This window comes from Saccostrea cucullata, unplaced genomic scaffold (genome assembly GCF_032062105.1).
Source record: "Saccostrea cucullata isolate Sc308-1 unplaced genomic scaffold, CSIRO_AGI_Scuc_v1 ctg1397, whole genome shotgun sequence".
In the NCBI taxonomy this organism is placed as follows: domain Eukaryota; kingdom Metazoa; phylum Mollusca; class Bivalvia; order Ostreida; family Ostreidae; genus Saccostrea; species Saccostrea cuccullata.
The window spans coordinates 307,859-333,528 of record NW_026930260.1 but is presented as its reverse complement, the minus strand read 5'-3'; the positions used below and the strand labels follow the sequence as shown (position 1 = coordinate 333,528).

Here is a 25,670-nt window from a genome sequence, read left to right as displayed (position 1 = left end):
TATTACGCAATATTCCCGGCATAATCGAACAAAACAGCATTTTCATCAGATCAAAAAGGTGTAAAAGAGCAATTTTGTTCGCAAGATCTAGATCGAAATATTTACCGTTTTTGAGTTATAAAGCAAAAACTTTCAAGTTCCATAGAGCCCTGATTATAGGGGCCAGCCCCTTTTGAATAGTATTACATGAAAGCCCTTGAAATTATGCACAACTTTTGTTCTACATGTCTTAACAAAATATTTTTAGTTTTCAAGATAAAAAGGAAAATATGTGTAAATTTTCGCTCTTTTAGGCGTTCTAATTTTTGACCCCTATATAGCGCCATTGTGAATACAGAAATCGAAAAACAAAAACCGATGTGCACAACTTCAATCCTTCTGTTACCCAAAATCAGTAAAATTTCTGCTCCAGCCTATGTGATCTCTGAGCCTTTATCCGGAAACGAAAGCCTATAAATTTTCGTTTAAAGGGGAATAACTCAAAAGCGGAAGTGAATTTTTGAAATGTTAGATAGCACTTTGATAGAGTTTAATGATGTCTATAATGTCTGAAAATTTGAGCGAAATCCGTTGATAAATAAGTGAGATACGAGGCCTAAAAGTTGGCGTCTAGAAAGTAGAAGAAAAAAAAAGAATAATAATCTTGACCAACAGAATCAGTAGAAGGTCTTCCGTTGGAAACGGAAGACCTTAATAAGCATTTCCCTTGTTTGTTTTTCTTAATTTATTAATTAAAATCCAAATAAAATGAAAAAGCGCGATTTACATAATAGAATGTAGAACGAACTAATAACTGAAAATATTGAATCCTAAATATTTTGAACTATTTTGAATGAAGAATCGTGCGTTTGCGTTAACAATCGTGTAAGATCGTGTAACGTGTAGAATCGTGAACGTGAAAGATCGTTCGTGTAACAGGTTTAACAATAAAGTTCCAGCCACTGTATGTTCTTGATTTTTTATATGTTAGGCCCCGCTAAGTTTTAATTGTGAATGTTTATGTACATTATAGTTTGTCCCATTGTATTTATATTACGGACAGGGACGCTTTTTTTTCAAAATGGGGAGGAATGTGGTGGTCCTGGAGGTACTGGGCACGAGTTGCCCTGCTACCTCCGATCACAGGGTATACGTCACAGCACCTGTTGTGACGTGTACAGCTCCTGGAGCTCTTATCTTGTCACATGCTGCAGAGAACAGACGTGTCTCTGTCAGCTCCGCCATTATTGTATTGTATATGTTATAACTGCGGGCACTAATAAATATCGTTAACTCATAGTGTGTTCTCTATTCCGCCATCACTGGGTATTATAGATATATAGAGAAACGCTATACATGTGATATATTGAATCTCTTTAATTAAGTAGTGGAAAATGATGGGATAACATAGAAGTCAGCATTACAAAATTTTTTGTTCATTGAAGTAAGGACTGGTGGAGATCATGGAGATGGAAACTTTTCAGCAGAAAGTCCAAGAGCTGCCAGTAATGCAGCAGTTATCCCTGATTCCTACACACGTAACACATCAGCAGTTTAGATGCCAGGTTTGTATTGAAACACATTAATGAAATACAATATTTAAAGAACTCAAAATTATTTAAATTTTGAATGAACCTGATTTAATCTTAATTGAATTGTAGCAAATAATATCAGTACCTATAATTATAAATATGGGAGTCAGCAGAGTGAGATAAGTTTCTAGTGCTTTCAATACATTGTATAACGGTAGTTACTGCCATGAATGCTGCAACACGATTTCATTCCTTAAAATAAAGTTGGAAAGCCTGGAGAGGGAGTTTGAGAAAGTTAAATCCAAAGTAAGTTTTATTTAAAGCAACATCTTATTTGGGGGGTGGGGGTGCTGCTAAGTTTAACATTTGAAAACGTATTGGATTTTTTTAAACAAGGCTATATTTACTGTTTCCAGTGCAAGCGTGTCAATAACAGTACTCCATCCCCAAGTAATTCAGTCCCTGAAAAGCCTGAAGTGCCACAGCATCTTTGGTGTGTATGATTGATTGATTGTATACTGTTTAACGTCTCTCTCCAGAATATTTCACTAATATGGAGACGTCACCATTGCCGGTGAAAGGCTGCAAATTTTGGCATATTAAAAATTCTAAAGAGGTTCCGAAAATCTACTTTCACTTTAATGTTTTGATATAGAGAAATGATGACAGTTCGAGAGCCAGCAGTGCTTCTTCTACACCGACTACTAGTAACCAGCTGCAGTCAAGGAAAAGGGTCAGAGTGAATGAAACCCCTGTTTGTGAACCAAACAAATGTAGGTAACACAATTACCTGTTTTAAATTTATTATTTCTATTATTTGCATATGATGTGTATAACACAGGCGCGGATCCAGATTTTTTTTTCCCAGGGGGGGGGGGGGGGGGGGGGGTGTTCCACCTCAGTCTCCCCCCCCCCCCCCAAAAAAAATTCAACCCAAAAATTTCGGCCTCCCGATCACGAAGCGAACGCTCTACCACTAGACTACGGTGAACAGTAGAACACATTGGTATATCATTTTTGATTATTGTTTCTGACTTAAGCCAGGGAAACCACTTAATTAGATGTACAGTAATATATGCCTGTAAATAACATTTTATTTCGATTTTCTTCAGAAAACAAAATGAGGAAGGGCCCAGGTGAGGAGCATACTGAAGATGGAGTTTATGTCTTGTGATGAAGAATGCGATGGGGGATTTATCACTCATCCTATATCATGGCAGAGTGATAAATTGTCAAAAGTCAAATCTTGACAAAACATTTCTAGATATATGCTCTGTAAAGAGCAATAGAATGTTGCAGTCTAGGAGTGTTGGGGCTGTTAACATCAACCCTACTCCTACATGCCCAGATGTATTTCCCTAGATGATTAAAAAAGGTAAATTTGATTTTTAAAGATATATATATGGTGTTACGTGCTATTCATTTCATTAAAAATTTAGAATTTTCTATTTTTTGATTGACAACAATAACAATGGAGACAATTGATTGAGAGTTTTAGGACAATAAAATACTGGACTATTTATTTAATCAGATAGATTTTATTATAGGAGCATTTGAAAGTTAAACAATTATGGCCACCGATTCCTATCAAAAATAACTATCAGTATAGGAACACCATATATACCTTTAAAGAATTGCATGTCAATAATGTTAAAAACGTATTAGATTTGTTGCTGTCTGTAAATTGATGCCAACTTGATAGAATTAATTGAACAGTTTTTGAAAATAAGCATGTGGAAATATTAATTAAATTGTTTATGGTAAAAACTGAATTTTAGAACAGACATGTATTTTTAATTAGATCATTTGTAACATATATATCAGGTACATTCACATTTTTTATTTTTATTTTATGTAAAATACATTGTACATGTACTAGTTAGTGGAAAACAATTTATTCTTAATCTTTTTTCTTCAATAATAATTTTCCACAGTTGTCAGCTAGAAGACAATATGCATGTATATTTTGAAGAGAACAATATAAAGTACAAATTTGTACTTATATATTCCTTGCTAGCTAGTATTTCAGCAAACTTTACACTAAATATTGTATAGATCCATAAAATTTTATTTGTATAAAGAACATGTATATTTCTTTCATTGGTCTTGTTTGCTATGTTAAGCATAACGCTTATATACCAAATTACAGCAGAACTAGTTTAGTACGAACACGGGTATATTTTGAATTTACAGATATAGCGAAGTCATCTAAGACTCCCAGCTATATAATTTAAGGATACACCAAAGGTTTCCAAAGGGCAAAATTTAATTTGCTTGTAATTCTTTCATTAACAAAGATAACATATTAAAAGTATATATCATTTGAAAGCTTGTTGAATTTACTATTCATTGATCTTAAATAAAATGTTCAATTTTATCTTATTAAAAAATTATTCATATTTTAATGTAAATATTAGTGCATTTAAATTTTATAAATCACCTTTTTTGTATTCCACCTCTCAAAGTCAAACTTTTGCCTCAATGTAGACGAATGATTGAACTTTAAAACCGTATCTCAGATTTTTGATAAATTTTCCTATTCAAAAGTTACATCCATTTGTCTTTCAATTTTACCAATTTATTAGCCCACTTATTCATTCTCCCCAATAATTCGAGAACTGAGCAAGATATCTAAAATCTGAGATACGGTTTTGTGAACACACATTTGAGACACACTCTGGCCAGTTTTCAGAGAAATTGGTCAATAAATAAAGGAGCTGAATCCTTTGAAATAATACCACCAACTGTCTGATCTTACTTTACAGTAGAGGGTAAAAACCCATTACACAACAAAGTCTGCCAAAGCTAGAAATATATGACACCTTGGAGATTCAGCCTTGGATACCTGTCACTTATCAATATTTTCTATGCATATTCACAAGAATGGGAGGTTCTATTCTTTATTTAGGTGCTTTCAATTAAGTAAAATAGGTTCAATTCTGAATCAGAAAGATTTCCCGGCAAAATGGCAAGAGCTAAGCTCCACCTCCTATTTCTTGGTCATTAGTGACCTGTTAGATCTCCTTCCCTAAATCTAGAGTCCCTGCAGTTTAATTACAGATAACCTCTGTGTGGCTAGTGAAGAATTCCCCAAGTGGTCACAGTGATTTATTGCTCCTTTCAGAAGCAGGCAGTTACTGACCAAATCAGAAGCTTCAGTAACGGCGCATTCACATGTGTTAGTGTTTATGTTTGATTATTGTTAAATAATTAAAAAACCATTTAATAATCAGAAGGAATTTTCCATGCATTGTAAAGCAGTGATTAGCATTGTTTTCTTAGCAAAAAATCTCAAAATTGACAAAATTCTTGAAAATAGCCTTTGGTGTATCCTTAATGAGTGTCAAATAACCCAGTGATAAAGTGGTGTGAGATCCGGTCGACATACAGATAAAAGAAAACAGACTGCAAAACTATTTAATCAAAACGAGAGGCCAAAAAGCCAAGGATGAAGAAATAGGGCAACAACAACAGCGAGCTTCAACAACCAACAGTGACAAAAGCGATCAATATACAGGAGCTTCGGCATCTACCAACAACAACATAACTTTATCACAATTACCTGACGAGGAAAAGTCAGAACTTTCTCCTGAAGACGTCGCTGCCCCAAATTGTGACAATAAATTACTTGATTCAAATGATCTGATTCCCACAACAAATACAAATTCCTAGACGTCAAGTGGCGACATCTTACCTACACAACAGCAACCCATAACAGGTACAGTGAGTGACAACAATCCCAACTTGGAACTCTCAAATAGTGACATTCTGGAACAATTCCTGAATACTCCAAGTACAAGTGTACAGGAACAAAGAAATCAACCACTCCCCCTTGTAACACCAGCAGAGAGTTTACCTCTAGAGTCGAAACACACAGAACTATCTTCCCTCATTCAGCAGCTATGTTGTTTCAAGAACTACTCTATTTAGACACACCATGTCAAAGTCACTATGCTGTGAAATACATCGACATAGCGATGAAATATAATTTTCCGCATAATGCTCAATTTCCTTACAACATGCACATTTTTTTTTACTTGGAAGAATGTCAAAAAGTCCACACGTGCATCAGTTGGTATTATCACCTCTTTCATTTATTCCCAAATCACCAGAGCTATCAGCTGAAGCTGCCAATAATTCCTCTTCATTAAACTCCGGCTCATATTGATAACTTTTGCATTCAGACATGACCTGTTTTCTGTCACTTTAAGTTTCAGAGGCGGAATTGCCTGTCATATGTCATAAACAGATGGAATTGTGGGAAATATAGTAAAGAACGGTAACTTTATCTTTCAGAATGGCGGCCCCCAGTAGCTTTTATTTATCTATATATACAAAGTGTTTTCTACCTAACGAACTATTATCAGATAAAAATACCAGGTGGAATATTTATCAGACCATTCAACCTTTGAAATTTGAAAAACATTTTTGCAAACCATACGTTTCCTTTAAGGACTGAATGTTTCTCCTTCCTCTAATTAATGTCCCCCTTGGAAGGGAGTGCGACACTTCATTTTTATAAAGATGCTTTGTTGAAAGTTTGGTTGAAATTCAGGTCCAGTGTTTATGTAAAGAAAAATCTAAAGTGTGAAAAGTTCATGAAAACTTTAGACAAACTTGATCAGAGAAACTCTAACGAGTCTTCATCTTAAGTTAGTTAATCTTTTTTTCAGCAGAAATCGTCTTTGGAACAGGAATTGACTTAATCTTACTATTCAAAGTGAATACATTTTACATCCTTACATGTATCACTGAATTCAAACCAGATCTTGCAGATCTCTTGAATCGTTTTTTGACCAGGAATGCTCACTGAAATGTAAAAGTACGCAAAAATCTTAGGGTGTTTTTTTTCCCTTTCCTTTACTTCAAAGCTAGATGCTTAAAACAAAATAAATTGCTAGATTCTCATCCAAATTTTTTTGAAAAATCGAGGCGGACGGGCGGCTTTTATTTTATCAGTTTTGCAGATCTTTTATTGACCTGGTCAGTCGGTGTAATTTTATCTACAATACCTGAATAATAGTCATAGTAAAGGTTCAATTTTCTCTTACTTCACATTATCACCAAACTTTTTCAATTCATAACCCTTGTTCAAAATATATACGCATGTATTACAGCAATTACCATCTTGTCAGCTGTCAAATTCATATCGACTTTCGTGGTTTTAAAAACGAAAGTAGAATGGTAGATATATACCGATCCCGATCAGAATTAAGTAGAAGAAAAACAAAAACAAAAAAAATCGAGGCGGGGGTATAAAATCGGGGCGGGCGGGGATGAGAATCTAGGAATATTTTTATTATGACCAAACCTTTAAATTTTATACATAAATGACTTAATAAATCAAGATAACGATACATCTGTTAGAATTCTTTTATGTGAATTATATACTTCGAATTTTTCTCTTTTTCAAAAAACTCTAGACCATACTATGATACATTTACTTAACTTTTCTCAGCCACTTGCCCTGAACTTGTCGAATACACTTTGCTCAAAGCTTTGACACATTATGATCATTAATCTTTGTATAAGTACAATGTCTTTTGCAATTTATTTCCCATACAAAAATGCTAAGACAGATAGAGAGACGGAGAAACGGAGAGGCTAATTAAATTCTATCAATCCTGCAGACTTCATTGTCATTGCGTTATTTCAATAACCTATATTTACATGTGATATGTGTACAATGGAATGACAAAGTACAATGATATTGAAACAACCCTTTTGTTTGCACTATGCAATACTTTATAAAAAAAAATAACCTGGCATATCATCGAGTTCTGATGAATTTTGATCAGCATTGCTCAAAGAAGAACATGCACCACTTTCTTCCATTATCATTATTTGTACACTAGTATTAATTCCTGAGGTAGGTGCGCATGTGTTACTTGTGTCTGAACCATCAGTAGCATCTCTTCTACTAGTATCTGGAACATAAGTAGCAGTTCTTATACTAGTGCCTGGATCAGTGGTAGCTGGGCTTCTATAAGTGTCAGGAGCATTGGTTCTACTTGTGCTAGGAGCATTTGTAGCAGTGGTTATACAAGTGCCAGGAGCATTGGAACATTTTCTAATTTTGACATTTTATAGCTATATTTAGGTAGTTCTGGTACTTATTATCCCCTCGCGCAACTAGTTGCGGAGGGGATATAGCATCACCAATGTGTATATGTTAGTGTGTTCGCTACACCTTGTGGGCAAGATTGACAGAAAACCTTTGCATTAACAATTCTCAACGTTTACATACTTGTGTGGCAGTATAAAAGGACGAAGCCTATTCATTTTCAAGTTCATTGTAGAAATGTTTCTTCAGATATCGTGTTTTTAATGCCTCGAATTCCTGAAATGTTACGTACGAGTTGACAATAATCATTTGTGGGCAAGATTGACAGAGAACTTCTGCATTTACCGCCCTCAGCGTTTACATACTTGTGTAGTAGTATAAGATGATGAAGCCTATTCATTTTCAGGTCCATTGTTGAATTATTTCTTCAGATATCGCGTTTTTACTGTCTCGAAATCTTGACATTTTATGTACGAGTTGACAGTAATCATTTCCGCTAGGGAACTAGTTTTAGAAGGCTGTTGAGTCTGCGGGAACCAGATTAAATGAATTTGATGAACACCGCAGTTTTATTTTCAAATTCCAATCGGTGTTTGGGAATTTAGGATGCACGTTATTCCTGAAAGCTGTATATACAATCCAAAAGTTCAGTTAACCTTTCGATGTACATGTACATTGTTATATTCACTACGAAAAAAATGCAATATTGCCTGGAACCGTGAGATATACTTAGGTAGGTAAATAATTAAAATCACTCAAATATACATAAAGCATACGTGATATGTTTCTGCTAGGCATAAGGGAAACTGTCCAATTACGTATGCCAATTATCCCCCCTTCCCACTTAAATGCTATGCAATTTGATTTTTGTTAAACAGACATCCTCCACCCCCGATAAGAAAAAAAAAATAAATAGTGCTGAAAACAATATCATTATTATATTACGAATCCCCCCCCCCAGCCATTCTGCATTTAAGGACAGATGATACAAACAAATTGTATCTTTGAGAAAGATTTTATATCATGTCACAAGTTTAGAAATATGGATGGTTCTTAGAATTTTTTCGTCTATGAACTGGAGTCGCCCGCGTGGCGCAGTGGTTAGAGCGTCTGCTCTAGAGTCGCGAAGTAAGGATTCAATCCTTACGTCGCGGGTTCGAATCCGCAAGCACATTCGAGCGTCGGGATTTAATGTTCCCATACCGGAAAACTATTAAGTGTAATGTTATCACATTTAATTTTGTGTATTCTCAATGATATAAGCACTGCAAGTTTTGTATATGTTGTAAGCGGCCCTGATCTATCTTGAGATAAAGTATTGAACGCCATATTTGTTGGTTATAACTTTACATGGTGTCAGAAGCTAAAACCGTACAACGCAAGGATTAATGGAGCAACTAAAGCCTCCAGACCATCTTTCGATGGAAGGAAATCTTGCGGAGAACTGGAAGGAGTGGATACAAGGTTTTGAGCTTTATCTAACAGCAACAGGAATTGCAGAGAAAGCCGAGAAAATACAGGTATCTACTTTCTTGCACGTGGCCGGCATCGAAGCACGCCGTGTTTATAATTCTTTCGGTCTCGAAGGCGAGGATACGGAAAAGATAGATATATTGAAAACTAAGTTTAAAGAGTACTGTGAGCCTCGTAAGAACTTGACATACATTAGACATGTGTTTTTCACGAGGAATCAGGGCCAGGACGAGCCCATAGACAATTATGTGACAGATTTGAAAAATAAAGCGCAGCCTTGTGAATTCGAACATTTAACGAACGGATTAATCAAAGACAGAATAGTGTGTGGTATTCATGATGAAGCATGTCGTGCACGTTTATTAAGAGAAACTGATTTGACACTGAGCAAAGCAATCGATGTGTGCCGAGCTCAAGAAATGAGTACAAAACAGTTGAAATCTCTGAAAGGATCTGAGGAACTGTCCATAGCAGCCATACGTAAGTCAAATAGTGGTCGGAAACTCAGCTCACAAAAGAACACAAAACATGATAAACAAAGAACTGAAAATCAAAGGCCTGACAGTACTGGAGGTAAGCCATGTCGCAATTGTGGAAGAAAACATATGACTGGTGACTGTCCTGCATACGGAAAAATTTGTCACCGTTGTCAGAAGAAGAATCATTTTGCGAAATATTGTTTGTCAAAACAATCGACAAGTGCAAAGAAGATTCACACTGTAGGAGTACCACATGACAGTGACTCAGATGTGGATACAGAACTTTTCATTGGAACCTTACAGATTAACACAGTGGATCAAGAAAAGAGTGATTGGATCGAGACATTGACAATTAATGACCACAAAGTAAACTTCAAACTGGACACTGGTGCTCAAGCGAACATTCTTCCTAAACATGTTTTTGATCAATTAGACCTAAATGATCAGCAGCTCACACACACGAAGGTCAGATTAGTCACATATGGTGGAGCCGAGATAACACCGAAGGGAACAAAGATTCTGGAATGTTCTGTGCGTGGCCGAAAATATGACTTACCATTTTTCATCGTCAATACAAAGGCACAGGCAATACTTGGCAAAAATGCTTGTTCGGAGATTGGATCTATTGTGCGAGTACATTCTGTTGAAAAACAGTTGACAAAGGAGGATGTACTGAAAACCTATGAGGATGTTTTCAAAGGACTAGGTGAGCTCCCTGGGAAACACCACATCAACATTGATGAAACCATTACTCCGGTCATACATCCACCACGAAAAGTTCCTGCAGCGATACGTGACAAAGTAAAAACAGAACTTGAGAGAATGGAAACACTAGGGGTTATCACGAAGCAAGATGAACCAACTGACTGGGTACATAGTCTAGTTACTGTGCGCAAACCAAACAAGATAAGACTTTGCATCGATCCAAAGGATTTGAACCATGCGATCAAGAGAGAGCACTACCACTTACAAACAGTTGAAGAAGTGATCGAACAGCTGCCACAAGCTAAAGTGTTTTCGAAGTTTGATGCCACCCATGGTTTCTGGCATATCAAACTTGATGAGCCAAGTTCTAAGTTATTGACATTCAATACCCCGTTTGGACGGTATAGGTACTTACGTTTGCCTTTTGGAATAAGCTCCGCGCCAGAAGTATTCTCGAAACGGGTACAGGAGATGTTTTCTGACTTGAAGGGCGTGGAATGCATTGTCGACGACATCTTAGTGTGGGGTGAGACCACTGCGGAACATGATTCCCGTGTACAACAGATGTTACAACGGTGTCGCGAAATGAACTTTAAGTTAAATAAGAGTAAGGTGGAGTTCCGTGTACCAGAAGTGAGGTACGTAGGACACTTGATTACGGACAGTGGTATCAAAGTAGATCCTGAGAAAGTTCGAGCGATAGTGGATATGCCTTCACCAACAGATGTATCAGGAGTGAAACGGGTGTTAGGTGTTGTTCAGTATGTAGCGAAATTCATACCGAACTTGTCTGACGTGACAGCTCCACTTCGTACGCTTCTACAACAAGATGTAGAATGGCACTGGGATTCGCCTCAGCAGGAGAGCTTCAGCAGACTGAAACAGTTAGTTTCCAGCTCACCGGTACTAAGTATATACGACGTACGCAAGCCAGTAACCATTTCAGGCGACGCAAGCTCGAAAGGTCTAGGAGTAGTACTTCTCCAGGATGGGCATCCTGTAGCATATGGATCGCGTGCGCTAACAGAGACACAGAAGCGGTATGCTCAGATTGAACGTGAGATGTTAGCGATAGTGTAGTATGGATGCGAGAAGTTTCATCACTACATTTATGGGCGAAGTGTGACTGTGGAAACAGATCATAAACCCCTCGTCGCAATCTACAACAAGCCACTTTACCGAGCGACTCCGAGACTTCAGCGAATGCTTATGAAGCTACAGCGCTACGATCTCAAGCTAGTGTATGTACCAGGTAAAGAGATGCATATCTCAGATGCATTGAGTCGGTCTTACCTGAAAGAGACTCCCGAGATTCTCGTTGATGATGAGATAGATGTAAATTCGATTGAGGCACAACTTCCTGTGTCCCCGGAAAAAACTGCAACAGCTCAAAGAGGCAACTGCTGCAGATGAGACATTACAGACGCTGAAGAATACGGTATTGGTTGGTTGGCCAGTTGAACGGTCGAGTGTTCCGGTGAATATCATTCAATACTGGAATTACCGTGATGAAATAACAGCCATAGATGGACTCTTGTACAAAGGCCAACGACTAATGGTACCGATCAGCTTGAAAACCGAGATGTTGAATAAGCTACAGAAGCCCACCTAGGCATAGTAAAAACACAGACACGAGCACGAGAAATACTATTTTGGCCAAAGATGAACCAGGATATTGAAAACTTTATTGGACAATGTGCAGTGTGTAACAAGTACAGGAATTCTAATTGTAAGGAACCATTGATTCCTCAGGAGATTCCCTCGCGTCCATGGGCCAAAGTCGCAGCTGATATGTTTCAGTTCAAAGGTTCGGAATACCTTTTGTGTGTCGATTACTATTCCAAATATCCGGAAATAGTCCGAATGCCTACAACATCCAGTTCACAAACAATCACTGCATTTAAATCTGTGTTTGCTCGTCATGGCATTCCGACGGAACTATTCACGGACAACGGACCTCAGTTCTCGAGTTACGCATTCAAGAAGTTCGCTACCGATTGGGATTTCATTCATAACACCTCAAGTCCCAGATACCCACAATCAAATGGACAGGCGGAGAGGTGTGTTCAGACTGTAAAGAATCTGCTCAGGAAAGCTGATGAATCTGGATCTGACATCTATACAAGTCTTATGAACTACCGAGCATCACCGATTGATGGAGTAGGACTTTCACCATCCCAGCTACTCATGAATAGACAGTTGCGTACGAAGATACCAATAACATCGGACATGTTGAATCCTAAAGTTGTTGAATCCTGCAAGCCGAAACTTGTCGCACGCCAAGAGAAACAAAAACACTATTATGATCGCCAGTCTTCAACGTTGCCAAGCATCAACAGAGGTGAAATAATACGTGTACAGAAAGATTCAAAACACTGGGAACCTGCTGTAGTAGATCAGGAACATTCGGACCGATCTTATGTAGTGCGCACAGGTGATAACAAGCTTTATCGCAGAAACCGCAGACAGCTGCTCAAAACTGGTGAAACTACCTTGCCATCGGTTGTCCCAGATGACAAATGCACCGAATCGATGTTGGATAAGCCGCCTCAGCCGCAACCGAGCCAATCAGATTCGTTGACCGCTCCGCGTCAAGAACCGAGACCACAGCGTACAGTGAGACGACCTAAATATCTTGAGGACTTTATTTGTTCATAAACTGTTAATTACTTAATTCAATGTTCTAGTGAATTGACTTTAATTCATGCTTAAGTTCTTATGATTTTTTTCAGAAAGAAAAAAAAATCTCTAAAAAGGGGAGATGTAATGTTATCACATTTAATTTTGTGTATTCTCAATGATATAAGCACTGCAAGTTTTGTATATGTTGTAAGCGGCCCTGATCTATCTTGAGATAAAGTATTGAACGCCATATTTGTTGGTTATAACTTTACATTAAGGGCTGGTCTTGAGGCCGAAAGTCCAGCCACACCAGAGCATGAACAAAACTTAAAAAATGAAGGGATAAAATGGCCTAATTTGAAAATGAACTCTATTCGATCGCGTCTTTTTGTGAAGATTTTTGTAGATAAAGTTCCTGTGAAAATGTTGGTAGATACGGGTGCCTCTGTTAGCATAATCTCAGAAAAAAATCATCAAGGGACTAAAATTAGACAAGTCTTTGATATCACGAGAGACTATAGATCTCACTACAGCAGATGGAAGCTGCTTGAATGTGATTGGGCAACTACTATTGAATTTCAAGATTGGAAAAATTTTGTTTCTCAAAATGTGTACGTTGCAAAGTTAGAATCTGGTTTAGAGGGAATATTGGGTATAGATTTCTTGACCAGTTCGAAATCAGAATTAAATATCAAAGACGAGTGTTTGATTTTAGATGGACAAGAGATTAAATTGTTCAGAGAGGGTGCTACATATTGCACAAGAGTGAAAATGAAGAGCGATGTTTGTGTTCCTGCGAAATCCGAATTGTTGATAGAGGTTGAGATTGAGAATGAGATAGGAGAGAATGTTGGTCTTGTAGAACCATTTCCTATATTATAAAGTAGAGGTCTACTAATGGCAAAGTCTTTGGTGAATCCAAAAAATGGCAAAGTTTGTATGAGTGTTATCAATACTTACAGAAAAAACACGACACAGAGTAGAGATATGTTGGTTGCTAGTTTTAGTACCGTAGATTGTATTGAAGAAAAGTCGAATTTTGAACAAATTCAGACATTAGATAATTCAGTTCTACCTAAACATCTCCAAGAACTTTACGAAAGGTCTTCGGAAAATCTAAATAATTCTCAGGCAAATAAACTCAAACAAGTACTCATTGAATTCCTAGATATTTTTGTGTCAAGATTGAAATTTTGGTCAAACAAATACACAATCGACACAGGTGATTCAAAACCTATAAAACGTCCCTAACGTCGAGTTACTATAGCTCTGAGACAAACTGAATTAAGTAAAATGCTTGAGGGAAAAATAATCGAGGATAGTCAGAGTCCAAGGGCTGCGCCTGTTTGTTTAGTGAAGAAAAAAGACGGGAGTACTCGCTTTTGTATTGACTATCGTCAACTAAATAAAGTAACACGTAAAGACGCATTCCCATTGCCTCGTATCGATAATACACTCGATTTATTAGCAGGCTCGCAATGGTTTTGTAAGTTAGATTTAGCATCAGGATACTGGCAATGTAAAGTTTCTGAGCAAGACAAAGCAAAAACAGCATTCCTAACACATAAGGGCCTTTTCCAATTTAACGTCATGCCCTTCGGTCTTTGCAATGCCCCCGCTACATTCTCTAGAATGATGGATATTGTTTTGAAAGGTATGAAAATAGATCGATGTTTGTGTTATCTTGACGATGTAATATGTTTTGGGTAAACATTTGAAAATTCTTTGGAATTTTTACAGGTTGAGAGCGTCCAACGTAACACTTAAACCCCAAAAATGTGTTTTATTTCAAACCCAAGTTTCATATTTAGGTCATACAGTATCAAAAGATGGCGTACATGTGCTAGATGAAAATGTCAAACCGGTCAAAAATAGGCCAGAACCTGAAAACGTTTAAGACATTCAAAGTTTTTTTTAAGGCCTGGCGGGATATTAATCGGCGTTTCATTCCACATTTTAGTGAAATAGCGAGTCCAATGACTCAGTTGACTAGGAAAAATAAAACATTTAACTGGACTGCAAAATGCTCAATCTTTCCAAGAATTAAAATATTTGCTTATTAATGCACCAATTTTGACTTTTCCAACACTTTGAGATCATTTAATTTTAGACACAGATGCGAGTGCAAATGGTATTGGCGCCGTTTTATCTCAATTTCAGAAAGGTCAAGAACGTGTCATTAGCTATGCTAGTAAAACGCTAAACCAAGCAGAAAAGCGTTACTGCACCACATAGCGCGAACTTTTAGCTGTCGTCTATTTTGTGAAACATTTCAATCATTATTTATGGGGTTGACATTTTACTGTAAGTTCAGATCATTCGTCCTTGACTTGGATTAAAAATTTCAAAGATCCAATAGGAATTCTTGCACGATGGTTGCGCATACTTGAGACCTATGATTTCAAAATAGAGCATAGAAAAGGTGTAAAACATACAAATGCAGATGCCTTATCGCGTATTCCAATACGCAAATGCCCCTTCCAAAATTGTCCTGATTGTTCAAAACATTCCAGTGCCCGATTAAATCCAATTTTAATAAATCAAAGTACCGAAAGTACTGAGAGCACTGAGAGTAATCATAGTTTATGGATGGAATCGTTATCAACAATTGAAATAAAAAACTTGCAAACAAATGATCCATCTTTAAAGCCCATCATTGACTTAAAAACAGAATACACAGAAAAACCCAATTGTTCTGTACTGTCGAATTCAAATACTGAAACTAAAATTTTATTTAGTATGTGGGACACTTTGGAACTAAAGACGGAATATTGTATCGCGTAAATTTCAACAATACTGGCGATAATAAATATCAATTTGTAGTTCCTTTTGAATTAAGACAAAATATTTTAGAACAATTACATAACTACAGAACTGCTGGACATCTCGGTCGAGATAAAACAATCTCATCTGTCAAACATAGATATTACTGGGTTGGTTTGAATGCTGATGTTCAAATATGGTGCTCACAATGCGATCAATGCGCAAGACAAAAACCTGGTCCTGGAGTAGGTACATCTGAACTTCAATCTAGCAAATTTGGGTATCCCTTAGAAAGAATGGCAATAGATATTATGGGTCCCCTTCCAGCAACCTCAAATGGCAATGAATATATTATGCTTGTTGGTAATTATTTCACTAAGTGGAAAGAGGCTTATGCTTTACCAAATCATACTGCGTATACAGTCGCAGATAAACTCTTCATTGATTTTTTTCAGTAGATTTGGAGTACCACGGGTAATACATACAGATCAAGGCCGGGAATTTGAGTCTTTGTTATTCACAGCTCTTTGTACAAATCTTGGGGTAGAAAAAAAATAGAACCACAACCTATCACCCCCAATCCGATGGTATGATAGAGAGGTTTAACAGAACTTTGCAAGATATGCTCTCAGCTTTTGTTAACGAGAATCGTGATGATTGGGACGACCATTTGCCTTATGTTATGATGGGTTATCGTACGACAGTGCACAAAAGTACAAACTGTAGCCCAAATCTTTTAATGATGGGTCGAGAATTGTCCCTTCCTATTGACATTATGATGGGTTTGCCTCCTAGTTCTCCAGATGATAAATGTCCTATTTTGTACATAGAATGGCTAAAGAATACTATGAGAAATGCTTTCAATTTTGCACATACCCATCTTCAGTCTGCTCTCCAAAGACAAAAATTAGATCATGATATTAATGCTAAAACCAGACAATTCACTCCTGGAAATTGGGTTTGGAGATATCCCCCTAGTGCAGGACAAGAACTAGGCTTGGGATGGACGGGACCTTATCTCATTTTGGAAAAAACAGACATAACATACAAGATTCAGAAAAATGAAACATCGCCATCATTAGTAGTTCATGTTGACCATCTCAAATCATGTAGAGGCAGAAATTTTCCTGAAAATTGGTTACTATCAGATACACAAATTAGCTCAGAACCAGAGACTGAATTGTCTTTAGATAATAGGGATTTCTCATGTGTAAACCCAACATCTGATTTCTCTCTCCGCAGAACTCGTTGTGGAAGACCCATTAAGCCTAGAGATATATATAGTCCCTCATAAAGTGTTGTACATATCAGTAGACTTGGAGAATTTTAGTTCAAGAGAACGTAAAACTTCGAGTTATTGTTTGCATTTGTAGGAATATTCTATGATTACTTTAACTGTTACTTAATGTAACAAAGATTTACATATGTATCATTTTATTGATATTAAACAATAACCCCTTTATTATTATCTATATATTTTTTCAGTATCATGGAAGTCGATGATTTACATGTTAAGGAGGATGAATTGATCAAGTTCCATCAAAACTACTGCAGAACGCACTGGCCTTCCCAAGGCATGGCCTTGTTAAGTGAACGGCTGTGATCCGTGTATTTATCCCACTCTTCGAAAATATATGCGACACTGGCAGAAATTTCATAAAGAATTCCATGAAGTGTTGGAATGTAGCTTATGTCTTCACAGATACGAGAAATTATATTTTCTCACACAACATTTACAAAGAGACCAACATCTGTATGTTGCAGCAAGTAAAGAGATGGCAGCTAAGGCTACACGTGTAAATATAAGGAATTCACAATACCAAAGTCCTGGAGATATCCTACCACCTATCTACTAGAGGAATTTTGATAAACAACCCAGCATTACTGACAGAAAAATTGCAGAGAAAAGGAAGAGGGAGCAACAAATCGCGGAAAACAGAGTGAACTGTAGAAACATATTACCAGAGGAGGGATGTAACACGAATCCCAGAGACGAAGTTGTAGAATTCGACGAGAATGGCAATGCCGAGCTGAGGCTAAAGAAAAACTACTATCCAAAGCGAGAAAAACTTTCAATTACATGCAATTTCACAGCAGAAAATTTCGAAATTTAAGTCTTAATTCAAGAACAATATAAGTAAACCCTCTTTACAGGTGGAAAGTCTTTATTGTATATGTCAAATTATATTTTTGTACATACAGTCACGTGCAAAATGTATTCGGTCAAAAATGGCGGCGTGTTTACACTTTCAATGGTATAAAAAAAGAAAATGACCTTGCCCTCTTCATATCGCAGCACAGGAAGTAGATTTGTATAAATTTAGAGAATTTAGTCACATGATAAATCACGTGACAATGTTTTCGTCTGTTGTTTACAAATTTAGGGCAAATATAGCAAGAGTGAAAAAGATGTGTCGGAAAGGAAAAGTAATGGGGTCAGATGTTAAAAACATCATCGTGGAGTTAATGCAAAAAGGTTATTCTCGGAGAAAGATAAGTAAAATGTTACAATAACCTAAATCAACTGTCATAGACGTTTGTCGAAAATTTTCTGACACGGGATCTGTTGAAAATAAACCCAGAAGCGGCCGACCTCCAAAAATCGGGTCCCGGGACTATCGGAAGTTAGAGAGGATTGTGAAAACAAATCGTAGATGTTCACTTTCGGATATAACGGCAAAATTTAACGAGGAAAGACCAGAACCAGTAAATGAAAGGACAGTGCAGCATAATTTGCACAAACATAACTACCGGAGAAGTGTTTCTAAGAAGAAACTTGTTATTAAAGAAGTGAATCGTAAGAAGCGGCTTGCTTGGTGTAGGGGGAAGCGACGATGGTCAGTAGAGGACTGGAAACGTGTGATTTTTTCAGATGAGAGTAAAATTATAATGGGACATGATGAAAGAATTAGGATTTGGAGAAAAAAGGACGAAGGATGGAGACCGGACCTTGTTCAACAGAGGACGTCTCAAGCGAAATACGAAGTCATGATATGGGGGTGCATTTGCAGGGAGGGTGTTGGAACAATGACGCCAGTAGAAGGAAATATCAATGCTGCTAAATACCAAGATATCCTAGAGGAAAACCTATGGCCTGTTCTCGCAAGACATTTCCCTCAAAACGGCTATTATTTTCAGGATGACAACGCACCTGTCCACCGAACCAGATCAACTCAAGAGTATGTAGCTAGAAATCGAATTAACTGTTTAAGCTGGACATGAATATAATAGAGAATGTTTGGTTACACATAAAAAGAAAACTTCAGTCACGCACTGCTGCAATAAAATCGAGAGACAATTTGATCGAGGAAATTCGGCGCATATGGACAAGTATCACGCCTGCTTACATTAAAAGCTTGTATGGCTCCATTCCAAAGCGGATTCTAAATGTAATCAGACTCAAAGAACACCTTACGAAGTATTAAATCGTAAGTAATTTACTTTTTAGTTTTTAAAACATTTTCATTGACATTTTAGCTCGTAGATTTTTTTTCATACCACCGTCGTCAGTGTAAACACGCCGCCATTTTGACCGAATACTTTTTGCACGTGTCTGTATATATTTTTGCTATTAGTATATTTATTGTATATTTATAAGTATTCTCTATACTTTAATGTTGTTATCATTTATTAATTGTTAAAATTTATTTTTGAATATATTTGTTGATTTTTTTTATAAAGATGTTATAATTCATATGGTAGGTGTCTTGAGTAGATATTTATTAGCAAATGTAAACATTTTCTAAAATTTGGGGCGAGGAGTGAAGTAGATTTCACTTTTGGCTTTTGGTATTCGGATTAATACAGTTCTATCGAGAGAGATATTTTGGCTATCGGTGATAAATTATCCGTCAAGCATGAAAAGTGTCTATTGGTCACTTTCACTTCTTTTATTCTTTTGGCTATTTAAATCATAACAAAGCTTTTTATTGTCAGTAGTGTATCTACTCATCGACTAGGGTTGACACCTTTCGCACCTGAATCAGGTATTACATGATTGTTCGATTTATTGCATGTTTATTAAAAGTTGTCATAATAAATTGTTGAAACTTCACAAGTTGTTTTATTTAAAGTCTGTCCCACCAAGTTACTGTAACCACTTCTCGCATAATATCTCAAAATATATAAATACCTTGGATTTCAACCTAGGTCCGATAGATAGATCATTTTTTTCAACCTTCCTCCGTTTATCCGAACCCTCGAGGTCAACCAGTGTATACACACGGCGGCAAATTTAAAGTCTACGGGGATTTAACATTGTCAAAATGACCGCCACTTCGGAAGGGGATCATATATTATTTTTACGTATTCGTTAGTTTCCAGAGCCTTCCGTCGGTGACGTCACTGACGTTCAACGCAGCGCACGTTGTCGTTATTTACGCATGCGTTTACTTTCAACAGACGATATCCGGTTTCTTTTTACTTATATTTATATACATATTTTTTATTATATATACAACTTCACACACAATTTTGATTAACGAACAATGCCGAGACAGAAAAAGAGGAGCCGACAAGTGGCAAAATCATTGAAGGTATTGACGAAAACTATCTGTCGACAGTGTTTATCACTGTCGTTTGCAACTTCTGGCTGAGTTATATTCCGTAGGTCTTCAAGTCAGGAAAAAATTGAAATCATATAAATTAATTAGTTTTTGGTGTCATTGTTAAAAGATCCTGATCATTTATCTCAATTGCTGTAACAAAAAGGCCGACTTTACCTCACGAGAACTTCTTCACAGTTCATGAACACGGGGACAGTCCTCGAAGCAACTCCTATAACCATACATCTGTATAAATCTAATACGTAATAGTTATCCATACTTTAAGTAGTATATCCGAACAGAATTACAATCTTTCAAAGCACTTCACACACTGAAAATGTCCCAGTTTATCTATAGGTGCAATAACGTGGCCAAGTTTTCAAGTTGTCTGAATAAACTTTGCGTCAAACAACACCTTGCCCTTTGGTATGGGTGACAGGACTATTCAACCCCGCATAAATTTTAACCGCCCTCTTAACATTGTCAATTAGATTATTATGTATTAAAGGAAAGAAAAGAAGACTGAATCCTTTGTTTTTATTTTATTCTTGGCTATACACAATACGTATCCTTGAGAAACTATACTTTAATATATATTCAGAATGAAGATTTTATGAATGGAATAAATTAAACACACCACATTTGAAAGTAAACAAGAAAGATAACTCTTAGAGGAGAAAATGTAATTAATTCTTTCCAAGAGTGATTTCCCATAATTAACTGCCAATAACAGTCTTTGTACATGAAATGGTATTTGTAACAACAACAAAAATACCTTCCTCATTTTAAGATAGAGTAAAAACCTGAATATAGTGAAGCCATAAGTTGCAAATCATGTATGTTAATTAAAATTGAAATCATGTTAATATCAAGAATATGAGCCATTCGCAACTTCTATAATTAGATGACCATCTGATAGATGGGAATTAAATATTTTTTAAATATTATCATGCATCAGTGAGAGCTATCTATATCAGAAATCAATATCTTAAATGCATACAAGAAGTTGTGATTGGACAATTATATTATATGAAATTACACCCGAATAAGAATTCAATATAAAAAAAAATTAGCAATCAGGACAAAATTCTATAGGGACGAGTGTTCATTTGCGACGCATTTGAGGTTACAGTTAGAAAAAAAGAATTCAGTGAGCAACAATATGTACTTGTTCATTTTTTCTTGGATAATTGTCAAATTTTTGTCTAAAATGAACATTTTTTCCTGGAGAATTTTGTTTCGGGTTTCAAAACTATAAGTCAGTGTGGCAGATATATAACAGCAATGGCTTAAACAATTAATCTTCCAGGTTAAATGTGACCAAAGAACACTGACTTTGAAATCACAAAATTTACAGATAAACTTGGTTATTTTGAATATTGATATACTATGGATATGTTGAAATACTTGGGCAGTGTCATCTTCTGTTAAGTTAATGTGCCCTGGTTATTTGGAATCATCATATATCTCAAAGTTAAACTTGGATCAGTCTACAATAGTTCTAAATATTAAGGTTTGACTGTATATTAAAAGCATATGAAAACTGATCTTGACAAGAGGAAGGGGGAGAGAGTGATAATCTGTTATCATTCAAAAGCTAAGATAAGTTTTCCTTATCCAATTCAAAAGCCTAGGCAAGTCATATTATTATTTTCAAAATTTTTGTTCCAATAACAATACTTGCACCCTTACCCCTCACTGCGTGAAAATTTGGCTTTACAAAACAAGTAAAGATAATGTAAATTTATTATTTACAATGCCTTTAATTGGCTTTTCTGAAAAAAGTCAAAGTTGGAAAAGGTAACCTTTACATTAACTTTACATGCACTTAAATATGATGTAATGTCCCACATTGTCTTGACTTTACAAAAAAGTAAAGTTAATATTTACAACCATTAAAGACAGTATTTAGGATATATTAAATCTGATAATTACAGACCTTAAATTTAATTAAATACCATCTTTAATAACCACAATCTGATAATTACAAACCTTAAATTTAATTAAATACCATATTTAATAACCACAAAAGTTAATAATTTCCGTTTTCCATTCCAGTGAATGAAGCCTTATTCAAATTATGAATAAGTTTTCCTTCCAAATTGATAAGTTGCGGAAATGTAAACATCATAATTAATAAACATATTAAGAAAAAGCTGACTTTAACTTTGTTTATTACAATACAAAACATTATTTTTTACAAACATAAAAACAAAATCAACAAGATTCTTGGCAGTATATGTTGCCCACATCCTATCCTGCAAATTACATACATATCAAAGACATAGTACATTTCACAAATATGTTTTTTTTTTTGTATGTGACATGTTTTATAATAAAACCAACTGTTCATTGTTGAATTTAAAGTTGTGAATCAACATAAAACTATTTTATGTCCTCTTTTTTATTGATATTGGTTTTAGTGGAAATCAACAACTGTCAAAATGTTTTTGTCACACCTCCCTTTTCAGAGTTCAAAACTTTTCTCCCCATGCAGGCATTTTCCTAATGCTTTTCCTAAAAGAAAAAAAAGTATTTTTTTCAGTGCCATGCATAAGTATGAATATTTTCAACGGCTTCGTGTTATCAGAATTCACAATACCATGATAAATAAAACTAAAAAAAAAAAGCACAACCTTACTAATAAATAAACAGTTCATACATGACCTTTAACCTCAAAACGCAAAAAATGTAAATTTATTAATTTAATAAGATGAGTGGAACTCTTGTTATTGACATATTATATGAAGAATCAATGGGTTAGGTCATGTATCCCTTATCACAAAAAGCCTATCAATTAAAATTTGAGAAATATGTATTTTTTAAGGGTACTACACAAAAACAAAGAATAAATCCCTGAAATATTGAGAAATCATAGGTTTCCTGACTACTCAGTTGTCAGTTTACAAAGAGAACAATATTGTGCTACATACCGTATAAGTAGAATTTTTAGCGAGGATTTAATTTTGGCATTATAAGCAAGGGTGTTGAGATGGCTAAAATTAAATATTGCTAAAAATTAATTGCGTTTTATTTGTATTAGTTTCTTAAATGTGCATTTTAAAGTCCCTAAAATAGCATCTCGCTAAAAATAAATTACCAGTTTTAAAGGACAAATCGTAAAATTTGCCTCTCGCTAAAATTTCCACTTATACGGTATTTAATTTAGCTGTACATGTATACAGAATGATACTGAAGTTATGGTTTAGGATATATGTACCTTTTTCCCCAATTGCATGTTTCAGCTCATGACCTTTTTCCTGATATGGAACAGTAAAAGGACTTTATGTGAGAGTCCCTCAAATTGAAAATGACAATCATGCTGAAATAGAATTCATACCGTGAGGCCAAAATAAAAAATACCTTTGTTTCCCCTAACGCGACCGACTCAAATAAATCGCACCGACTGAAAAGATTTTTTAAATAATATGATTCAAAAATTATTTTTATTGTTTACCAAGTTTTATAAAATACAATTTCATCAAAATCAGTTTTTATCAGAACGGCTTAGGTTTGATTCAATTAATTATTGTTAAAATACTCTTTCCAAATAGTTTTGAAATCATGATTCAGCTTCCTGATACATACAGTGTATTTGTATTGAATTTGGCCCTTGAAGTTTTTCTTAACTTTTAATTCCTTCGAGATTTGTTAGGACTACATTTAAACATTTCACCATTGCTCCAAATTTAGATATACTCAGCACTTTTTTTGCCATTAAGCAGTGGGGGATTTTTTTTTTGAACCAGCATCTTCTGCGACACAAGTTTTATGGTCCCCTTTGAAGGACCGTTCTCAACGTTACTCATTGGGATTTGAGCCTGCGATTTAAAATTAGCCACTTATTAACTCCAAAGCAAAATGCTCCAGAACCACTGCAAATCTCATGGCCCTCAAAAAGTACATTGATCGTCTATAAACTCTGAAGGCTGATGAAAGGTTTGACAAAAATACGCACGTATGTCTGGTCTTTGTGTATTTGAGAATCTTGTCTATTTTATTCAATTTAAATGGCGTGGGATATTTCACAAATTCAACTAAATAACAGTTGTGAATTAATTAACCATGAAGTACGTTTGCTTTTAAACGGCATATGTACTTAGCATTTTGTTCACGAATTGCTTGATTTTGTACTTTTCTTATATATAGTTTATTTTTCCATTAAATTTAGAATGTATTATCAAAGCTGCTGTAAGAAAATAAAATTGTTTACCTACCTACCGACCCAACTTGAGAATTTAGGGTCGGGTTAGGGGAAACAAAGATATTTTTAATTTCGGCCTGATTAACATTTTGTACATATGGACAAATATAGTCAATATTTTTTAAAGAAAATTATGAGTTTGAAGCAAACTGCTGCACTTGGTCACCAGAGAATGAATTGATAATGAAAATTAATACACAGTGCAATCACAAATAATAGCTATGAATTGACAAAAACCCTTATGTTATTTTTTATCAAGAATAATCTAAATTTAGTTCTAAACAATACTTGCCATTTATAATATGAAAGTTGAGAACCAGCCTCTTCTTCATGACAGATCTTTTAATTTTCTCATGGTAGGCTGAGTAGCTTGAGACTATACAAAGGAAATTGAACATTTTTTTTTACAAATATATGACGATATTGACTCCCGAGCAATTCAAGCACTAAATAATGTAAATGTTTGTTCAAGTAACAGATTTCATGAAATTTATTATTAAAATGTGTTTGTACCAAAGAACACTGGGATCCTCAATCTGGGTAATCATGTTTTGTTGTCTTCCTTGCCCCGTCTTGATGTTTTCCCTTCAATAATCTGCATACTGAATTCACTATACGTGTGTTTTATGAAAATGGACACAGTTTAAAATACAAAATGATATAAATAAAAATAAATAAACTCTCAAAGTTGAGAGTTTATGTACATGTATATAGATTAGTATATATAGGTCCCTGATAAGTGTAGCACTTTTCTTACAACATTATTTTTCTTGCCTGATCAAAATCTTTATTAATTTAAAGCAACTTTTAGAGTGTAGTTAACATGGTTAATGTAGATACAAATTTTTAAAAATATTTTACATTTATCAATCCGGCAGACAAGCCCCTGTGATTCATACACCTTAACAGAATAAAGTGGCGCACATAAACATTTAATCCCAGAATTATCAAAAGTACTTATCTAATATCCTAGCAGAAAATAACATACAAAGCGTCGTTTTCCGTGACTTTGTTTAGTTTAATTCTTTCACAACATGCACAATGTACTGATCTGAAAGTGAAAGTAAAAACGGCTGGAAATCGTAAACAAACCTTTAGAGCATGTCAACTCGGGAGTTCGAGCAGTTGTTCAGGCAAGAATCTTCTTAAATCTACATGAAGTGTCAAAAAATTACCACTGGTTTCAAACTTCGTCAAAATAACGATGCAGACCCGCTCAACTTGATTTGAAATGATTGGCTATTCAACCGAATACACAGTGCCATATTTGGGTTACTGTTCAGAGTAGATCGTTCGTTTTACATT

At 35.5% G+C, this 25,670-nt stretch overlaps 1 protein-coding gene and 1 long non-coding RNA gene across 2 annotated transcripts; one reads left to right on the top strand and one right to left on the bottom strand.

Moving 5' to 3' along the window:
- The first annotated feature begins 11,894 nt into the window (after positions 1 to 11,894).
- Positions 11,895 to 12,890, top strand: LOC134283422 (uncharacterized protein K02A2.6-like). Its single transcript, XM_062765867.1, has one exon. It carries the CDS (start codon positions 11,895 to 11,897, stop codon positions 12,888 to 12,890), a length of 996 nt encoding a protein of 331 aa, XP_062621851.1.
- An 11,772-nt stretch (positions 12,891 to 24,662) lies between these two features.
- LOC134283432 (uncharacterized) lies at positions 24,663 to 25,578 on the bottom strand. The gene is made up of 3 exons (XR_009995477.1): positions 25,541 to 25,578; positions 24,879 to 25,416; positions 24,663 to 24,741 (listed from the first exon to the last, which is right to left on the bottom strand). It is a non-coding gene; the product is annotated as an uncharacterized LOC134283432 (long non-coding RNA).
- Positions 25,579 to 25,670: the final 92 nt, after the last annotated feature.

Coding starts and splice junctions, on each gene's coding strand:
- LOC134283422 (XM_062765867.1), top strand. CDS start 11,895: ATGAACCAGGATATTGAAAACTTTATTGGACAATGTGCAGTGTGTAAC.